Source organism: Sorex fumeus, unplaced genomic scaffold (genome assembly GCF_029834395.1).
Source record: "Sorex fumeus unplaced genomic scaffold, SorFum_2.1 ptg000122l, whole genome shotgun sequence".
NCBI classification, from domain to species: Eukaryota; Metazoa; Chordata; class Mammalia; order Eulipotyphla; family Soricidae; genus Sorex; species Sorex fumeus.
Window position 1 is genome coordinate 16,183,772 of NW_026606179.1, and position 8,768 is coordinate 16,192,539.

General features: G+C 55.7%; 1 protein-coding gene across 1 annotated transcript; it reads left to right on the forward strand.

Annotated features, from left to right (window-relative positions):
* The first annotated feature begins 4,446 nt into the window (after positions 1–4,446).
* Positions 4,447–8,567, forward strand: LYPD3 (LY6/PLAUR domain containing 3). Its single transcript, XM_056136954.1, has 5 exons — positions 4,447–4,573; positions 5,245–5,376; positions 6,498–6,668; positions 6,914–7,075; positions 8,059–8,567. Exons 1-5 carry the CDS (start codon positions 4,486–4,488, stop codon positions 8,565–8,567), a joined length of 1,062 nt encoding a protein of 353 aa, XP_055992929.1. The 5' UTR covers positions 4,447–4,485.
* Positions 8,568–8,768: the final 201 nt, after the last annotated feature.

Here is an 8,768-nt window from a genome sequence, read left to right on the forward strand (position 1 = left end):
ACAGTGCCATCTCTGCTGAGTCCTTGGCGTATAGCAAAACCGTGGGGACCAGGTGTTTAAGGAATGTCAGTAACAGAAAGTGGTGCTGCGGGGTGGCGACTGTGGTGATGGAGTCAGAGGGGACTCAGGGATTGTTCTGTGAGGTACAGCCCCAGCATCCCCTCTGGGCAACTCCCTGTGGCCCCTGGCTGTCCCCCAGAGGCCCTGCCCACTTGGCAGTCACTATATGGAGACAGATGCCATCTTCCTTCCCACAACTCTGGAGCTGGGTGTTTAGTCCCTCTAAGTCCCATCTCAGAACCTAAATGTCCAAGAGTTCCTTTATCTTAGGGTTCGGCTAGGGTGCTGGGAATACAACCTCCAGGGCCTGGGAACCCCAAGCGTCCCCTTGACTTTACCTCTAGGTGCAAGACCTCAGGATTCTTTCGTTTTGGGGCTACAGCCCATGGTGCTCAGGATTTACTCCTGGCCCAAAGCTCAGGGATTGCTCCTGGCAGTGTTAGGGGACCATCTGTGATGCTGGGGGCTCAAACCATGGTCCAGGGTCACCACATGCAAGGCAGGTGCCTTAATTCCCGCACTATCTCTCTGGTCCCTAGACCCCTGGATTCTTAGATCAGTTCATTTCCAGACCCTCTGCAAACTGAATCCTTTGGCCTGGCTAGCTTCCAGTCACATGACCAGTGTAATTGACAAGTGTAATTGAGATTCCTCATCCAAAAATGCACTGTGTGGTGCCTCTGGGAACCACATGGAATGCTTCATTTTGTCCTGGAGTCTATTTTGAAGGGAAGGGACAGGGAGCATGTGCTGTGGGGGAGCCTAGCAAGTTTGCACTTCTGCCACCCAACAGGTCAAAATCTGTCTGCCCCTCCCTGGCCTGGTCTGGCCCCCTCCAGCTTGGTAGGACAGGGGGTCACACAGAAGATCTGGGTCAGGCACCATGCCTCTTGGCATCCTGGGCAGAGGTGTGTAGTGGGCTTGTGGAAGGGAGCCCCACAGTTAGGTTGCTTTAGTTGACAGGGGCAGGGATGTCTGTGCAGTTTGGGCTCCACCTGGCAGTGCTCAGGAATCACTCCTGGCAGGGATCAGTGGTCGCTGTGGATTTGTTTTTTTGGAGCCTTTTTTTTGGGAGGGGGGTGGGAGACACATGTGGCGTTGCTCAGGGACTACCTACTTCTGGCTCTGCACTCAGGAATCACTCCTGGCGATGCAAAGGGACCGTGTCGGATGTTGGGGAATCAAACCTAGTTAGGCTGCACGCAAGGCAAGTGCCCTCCCTGCTGTACCATCTCTCATGCCAGGGATTTGAACCTGGATCATCTGAATGCAAGGCAAGTGCCTTGAAGCTCCCCATATTTTAATTTTGCACTGATCCCCACACATTCCATGACTGCCCCTGCTCCCACCTCACCCCCTGACACATCTCCGTGAGAACTTTTGGGAGGCAGTGGACCTGAGACAGGCGGGGGACCTTCCTGGCCTCAGAGCCTGCCCAGGGGTGGGAACCCCACAGTGAAGATGACGGCCCCAGCGTGACCTCTGGCTGAAGCTCCACACTGACCTCTCTGTTTCTCTCTCTGGGGGAACCGGCTTCACGATCCACACAGGGAGGAGGCGGGAAGAACTGCAAGAGGGTGGAAGCAGAGGCCTGCATCAGACCTTCCTCTGGTCCCGGGCCAGGCAGGGGTCAGCCCCCAGAATCTGGGCAGGCCCAAGCAGGTGGAGGCGCCCCACCTGGTTCTACTCCCTCCCAAGACGCTAGTTCTTCCTGTTGAGCCAGTTGGGGTGCCTCCCTGAAACTCTCCCACGCAGCTGGGGCCAGAGGGGCCTCCTGCTCCCGAACACACAATAATAATAGCATCATCCCTGGGCCTGTGCGCCCAGAGCCTCCCCGCATCCCTCAGGAGATGGACGGTTTCAGATCCTTTCGGCCCAGGAAGTTGCAGCCTGTCCAGAGGGAGACTAAGAGGCCAGAGATGGCATCCTCGCGAGAGGATGGCAGAAACAGGATCACAATTTCAGTCCTGTGCCACGACCTCCCTCTGCCCTGAGACAGACAGACACACCTTTCATATAATAGCTGCTTCACCAGAGAGGTGAAGATACATGCCCAGGGTCACACAGCAAGTGGGGCTGTGATTCTGAAGCTGGGAGGAGGGAGGCCAGGGCTGAGTGATCTCATAAATAGTCACTCACTTTCTCTCCCTGAACATCAGCATGATGACGAGTAACCCCACCTAGGTGATGGGCATGCCCGTCATCGTCGTCGTCGGCTATGGGGGTGTCCAACGGGGTCTGGGGAAGAGATATAATCTGATGAACTCAAGCCGTTATTTTCCTGCCATAGATGAATCTTATCTCTGAGCCACGAGAAATAAAGGCAGATGAAAGCTGTCAATTAAACCTCTCCTCTCTTAGGCATAACAGTGTAATATAATTAATCTAGCCTATATTAAAGAATATTAAAGCGGGCCTTTATATGAGCCAGGATACAGGGGAGCTTAGTCATTTTGTGGTTTTCTTCGGCTCCTGTTGTTTCTGTGAAAGACATGTGTATGCAGGGGTCTTAATGAGGCCCCACACCATTGTTGTGGTCCTGATTGTATGTAACAGTGTCTACCTCTCTGTGACAGCCCAGCCAGCTCCCCTCTGGCAATCAAGGACCCACACTCAGCAACTGTTCAGTGTTGTGGTTGTTTTTCCTTTTTTTTTTTTTTAAAGCTAAAACAAAATAACTGGGGCCAGAGAGAGAGAGCACAGCAGGGAGGGCTGTTGCCTTGAACACAGCCAATCCTTGGCACCACATAGGGGCACCCAGTCCCAGCCACAACTGATCCCTGAGTGATCCCTGAGCCAGAAGGAAGCCCTGAGCACCACCAGGTGTGTGGCCCAAAACAAAGAAACAAACAAAAGCAAGATAATTTTATTTTGAAAATACAGAGAGAGAGAGAGAGAGAGAGAGAGAGAGAGAGAGAGAGAGAGAGAGAGGTTCCTGTAAACTAAAAGGTTATGTCCTGTACATTCTAAGAAGTTGGGAAGCTGACAATCCCCTCATATAATGCACCTAAAGAATAGAGAAGAGGGGCCGGAATGATAGTACAGCGGATAGGGCGTTTGCCCAGCACACAGCCAACCCAGTTCGATCCCAAGCATCCCATATGGTCCCCCAAGCACCGCCAGGAGTAACCCCTAAACATCACTGGGTGTGATGAAAAATGAAAATGAAAAGCAAAAGCAAAATGAAATAAAGGAATAGAGAAGATACGTCATGGTGTAGAGAGGTATGGGGGACTCCAAAAATATGGAGTGCTGAAACATGCTTATTTATTTTATTAGGGCTATCTATCAGTACCATCAGGTGTGGCCTGGTATTGAGGGCTTATTCCTGGTTCTGTGCTCAGGAATCACTCTTGGCAGTCTTGGGGGGCCATATGAAATGCCAGGGCTGGAACCCAGGTCAGTCACGTGCATGGCAAACGCTCCAGCCGCTGTGCTATCTCTCTGGCCCTGAAGTATGGTTCTTTATAGATTTGTACAGACAAGAAGCCACCACCCCAATAAAGAGCACAGGGCACCTCTTTCTTGTCCTTTGGGGCAGCATCATGCCTCTGTTCTGATTTCCATCACTTCAGGTGAGTTTTGTGTGTTTCTGGTTCACGCCCGAGGCGTCCCACTGTGCATTGTGTCGCTGAAGCTCATTTAGCCAAACACGAGGTTTTCGAGAGTGGCCCCTGTCTTCCCTCACCTTTTTGTCACAGTTGGTCTAATATCCCCCAGGGATTGCTGAACCTCTGAAATATTGGTTGTTACTGTTTTGGGGCCACACCTGGCAGTGCCCAAGGGAGGAGGGGACCGTGCGGTGCTGGGGACAGAACCCAGGACTCCTGCGCGCTGAGCACATGCTCAGCCTGTTGGACCATCTCCCCAGCCCTGAATCACTTGTATTTCCTTCCCTTTCCACGGAGAAGTGCTTTCTTTCCCAGATCAATCATGTTCCAGAGCCAACCTGAGGTGCCCGCCCCGCAGCTTTCCCAAGTTCACCCCTTCTCTCAGAACTGACTCAGCTCTCCCCCATGGCCCGCACCCACCCCTCCTTGGAGCTCCCTACCCGGCTTCCTCCACTGTCCTGCTGGAGACCCCGAGGCTGCTTCTCCTCCATCTCCCCCGACAGACTGAGCTCTGCACGTCGGGGCACAGCTGGCTCTCGGGAGGAACTCAAGAAATCCTCCCCACCCCGTCCCCCAAACACGTAGACTTTCCCCTGGGAAATGTTGGGGATCCTGGCCTCCCGCCCTCTCCCTCCTTGGCAGCTGCGGTGACGCACCCAGGGGCGGGTGGCCCGCCCCGCAGCGGACGCTGATTTGACCTGGTTGGGCAAGGCCAGGGTCGCCCGGGGGGAGGTTACTCATCCTGGGCTAAGTAAGAAGGCCCGGGCCAGGCGGCGGCACTCCCAGGGGGACACCAAGCGAGCAGGTCGGAGCTATGGACTCCGCCAGGACAGCGGGTGCCCCAGAGGGGACATGGAGGCTGGGCTGGCGGCTGATCCTGCTGTGGCTGCTGCTTCGAGAAGGTGGGTCTGGGAGCTCTGGGCGGAGGCCCTCTGCTTCCTCTTAAAAGGGGGCTATCGGAAGGGCCCCCAGTCGGGGCAGAAAGTTTATGGGGAGGGTCCCCCAGACTAGACAGGAGGGCTGTGGGAAGGGTCTCCCCAGGCAGGACAGAGGGGCTGTGGGACAGAACCCCCAGACTAGGCAGAAGGGCTGTGAGAAGGGCCTCCTAAGACTAGACAGAGGGGCTGTGGGAAGTGTCCCCTAAGACTAGACAGAGGGGCTGTGAGAAGGGTCCCCTCAGCCTGAACAGGGGGACTCAGACTGGACAGAGGGGCTTTGGGAAGGGGCCCCTCAACCTGGACAGAGGGGCTGTGGAAAGGGACCCTTAGTTCTGAAAAGAAGGGCTGTGGGAAGGGACTCCCAGTCTGAGAAGAAGGGCTGTGGGAAGGGTGACCACAGTCTGGAAAGAGTACTGTGAGGTGTCCCCCACTATTTATGGCAGGGCCCCCCTACCTGGGCATAGAGGAGCCTCAGGATGGTCCCACACCATAGGGGGTCTATGCCCAGGCTCCAGGTTGGGGGCGGGATTCCTGCTCCTGCGGTGGATAAAGCTGTCTCCTGGGGAGGCCTGCAGTGCTGCTGGGACAGCTGTCTGGGTGGGGGTGGCTCAGCGCCCGCCTTCCTGCGCCCCCAGGAGCACAGGCCCTGGAGTGCTACAGCTGCGTGCAGAAGGCAGATGACGGCTGCGCACGGCACAGGATGAAGGTGGTGAAGTGTGCGCCCGGTGTGGACGTCTGCACGGAGGCTGTGGGGGCCGTGGAGACGAGTAAGTGGGGCCCCTGGGTGGTTCCCTCTCAGGCTCCCAACCCTCTCTCCCTACTTACCTCCGCACACCCTTTCCACCTGCAGTGGGTCCTTTAAGCGCTCCATTTTGACTTAGAAGAGTGAGGGGTGAGAATCAGAAAATGGTTGCTGTAAAGTGGGTGCGCCCCGATCTGGAACTTGGTCACCCCTTTGTCATTTTGTGTGTGTGTGTGTGTGTGTGTGTGTGTGTGTGTGCCACACCTGGCGATGGCTCTGGGGATGTAAAGCATGTGCTTGGCTCCTTGAGATATCTTTCCAACCCCATTTACTTTTTTTTTTAAAAACCACAACCCGAGGTGCTTAGGGGATCATGTGGTGTTTAGGGATTGAACCCGAGGTGCTTAGGGGATCATGTGGTGTTTGGGGATTGAACCCGAGTCTCCCACAGGCAAACATGGGATCCAGCCCTTTGAGCTGCTATCTCTGTCCATCACTGAGGCCTCTGGCCACATTCCCATCCTGTCCCTCAGTCCCCGTTGGAAACCTCTCTGCCCCTTACAAAGGGGCCCTAGTGAGGAAGTGCCCCCATGGGCTCCTCCAGCCTGGGGTCAGACCCTTCTAACCACCCTCAGTGGAATCTCACCCCTGAGGGCAGAGGTCCTAGAAGGCACCATCCTCATGTATTCTGTGTCTTTTTGTTTTGTTTTGTTTTGTTTTTGAGCCACATCCAACTGTGCTTAGCTGTGCCTCCTGGCTCTGCATCCAGGAATCACTCCTAGAGGTGCTTGGGGAACCATATGGGGTGCCAGGGACTGAACCCAGATATAGCCCTTTCCGCTGGACTATTGCTCCGGCCCCCAAAATTCTTTTTGATGGGTCTCAGTTCCCATTGATGATGCTCTCCCGTCTTAAATCCCTCTGACCGTCCTTCTAACTCAGTTCAGCCCTTTCCACTGTCCAGTCCATCCGCCGGTCAGTACCTTCGGAACCAGCTACTGGAGGCTCCGCCCCTCGGCCTGTCACGTTTTCTCCTGGAAGGCCCGCGGTGAAGCCCAGGGCCCAGGGAGTCTGTCCTCCAACAGTCCAAGTCCATTAGGGATCAATTTGAGGCTTTCTCTGACCGGATCCCCTCCCTCTCCGCAGTCCATGGGCAATTTTCGGTGGCAGTGCGGGGCTGCGGCTCAGGACTTCCTGGCAAGAATGACCGCGGACTGGACCTCCACGGGATTCTGGCCTTCATCCAGCTGCAGCAATGCACCCAGGACCGCTGCAACACCAAGCTCAACCTCACCTCTCGGGCGCTCACACCGGCAGGTCGGTGGGGGCGGGGCCTAGGGCGAGGGGCGGAGTTACGCAGGACCATTGACAGTGTTCACGTTAGGTAGCAGAGGGGGCGGGGCCTCTGTGGGCGGGGCCTCTATGGGCGGGGCTTCTTGTTGGTTCAGGTTGGTAGGTTCTGCGCGGGGGCAGGTTTGTCTACAGGCCCACCAAGGTGGAGGCTGGACTTCTTTCTGTATTATGGCGTCCAAAGCCCTCTCACCCCTTTCTTCCCCGTGCAGGCAATGAGAGTGCTCCTCACCCCAATGGTACCGAGTGCTACAGCTGCGTGGGACTGAGCCGGGAGGCATGCAAGGGTACTGCGCCTCCTGTCGTGAGTTGCTACAACGCCAGCGACCGTGTCTACAAGGGCTGTTTTGATGGCAACGTCACTCTGACGGCAGGTGAGCAGGCCTGAGCGCCCTCGACCTCTTGCGGTTGAGGTAGCTTTTTTGAGACCTTATGATCGGCAGGTGGTTCTTTACCTTCAAGGTTTTCCCACCTTCAGCAGATTCTGGAAGCAGCAAGAACTAGGTTCTTGGCATCATGATAAAAGCACAACTATGCTCAAGTACTCTACGAGGATAGAGATGCTTATTTTTGCATCTTTTATTTGCATTTTATTTTCTCTTTCTTTCTCTCTTTCTCTCTCCCTTCCTTCCTTCCTTCCTTCCTTTCTCCTTTCTTTCATTCTTTCTTTCTTCCTTTCATGATGGGGGTGGCAAGCCAGAGATGCTCAGGGTTTACTCCTGGCTCTGAGCAGTAAGGGATCAGAGTGATGCCAGGGATCCGACCTGGTCTGTCGAGTGCAATGCAAAGTTCTGGACCCACTGTACCAACTCTCTGACCCTGTGCTAATGATTCTTGTACTGCATTTCCGTTGGAGGACTGTCAGGAGCAGAGTGGAGGCTGTGCTGTGGGTGTCTGCCCAAACATCACGGGGAATCTAGTTCTGATTCCTTAAAACACCAGTCCCAGGATTTTAGTAGAGATGCTCAGGTTCGCAGCCTCCTGCCTCCATGAACCATGGGAGGGGATGTTCTTTAAACCCCGTGCTCCACCGGGCATGTTCTGATTGAGACTGAACATTAGCAGCCAGGCAGGCCCTGCACAGATGTGAGCCACCGGTGTCCTATCCCTGGCCAATTCCAAGGCATTGTGGGACTTGTAGTTCAGTTGCCACACCCCCTCCTCTCAAAGTATTATGGGAAATGTGATTCACCGTGTGCCCAGGACTGAAACACACGTTTCTCGACGTCTGAACCGAGACCTTTGGTTCTTGTTTCTGGGGCTTCTTGTTCTAGGGTTTCTCGCCCCTGAATTTTAGTTGATCTGCGCCCACCCTGCTTCCTCCAATCTCACCTTTGTTCGTGTCTCCCTCCTGTAGCTAATGTGACCGTGTCTTTACCTGTCCGGGGCTGCGTCCAGGATGAGCTTTGCACTCGGGATGCTGTGACCGGCCCAGGGTTCACGCTCAGTGGCTCCTGCTGCCATGGGTCCCGCTGTAACTCGGACCTGCGCAACAAGACCTACTTCTCCCCCCGCATCCCACCTCTGGTCCTGCTGCCGCCTCCTCAGGCCACCACGGAGGCCCCCACCACCCCGGCCCCCACTACTCCGGCCACCACTTCCACCCCCGCCCCCACCACCCCGACTCCCACCTCGTCGTCTCAACCCACCCCAGCCCGTACCAGGCAGACGCCTCCACAGGAAGTGGAGCCCGAGGTCTCCCGGAAAGAAGAATCGAGCTTGGCAGGCGGGGCTGCTGGCCACCAGGAGCGGAGTAACATTGGCCAGTACCCCGATAAAGGTGGGGCCCCCAACAAGGGCTTGGCAACTTGCTCTTCCCAGCTGGCGGCTCTCGTGTTGGCCGTGGCTGTGGGTGCCCTGTTATGAGTGTGAAACATCCCTTAGGTCCTGCCTCCCTGGCCCTCGGCAGCCTCTCCTCCCTTCCCACCCGTGGACTGGGCTGGCCCGGCCCCTCTTCTCCCGAGCTTTCCCAGGACCCCCGCTCCTGCTGCACTGGTTTGCGGCTTTGGGAAATAAAGTGTTTCTTGTATATATCGTGCGGGGGTGTGCTAGGTTTTTGAGGGCAGG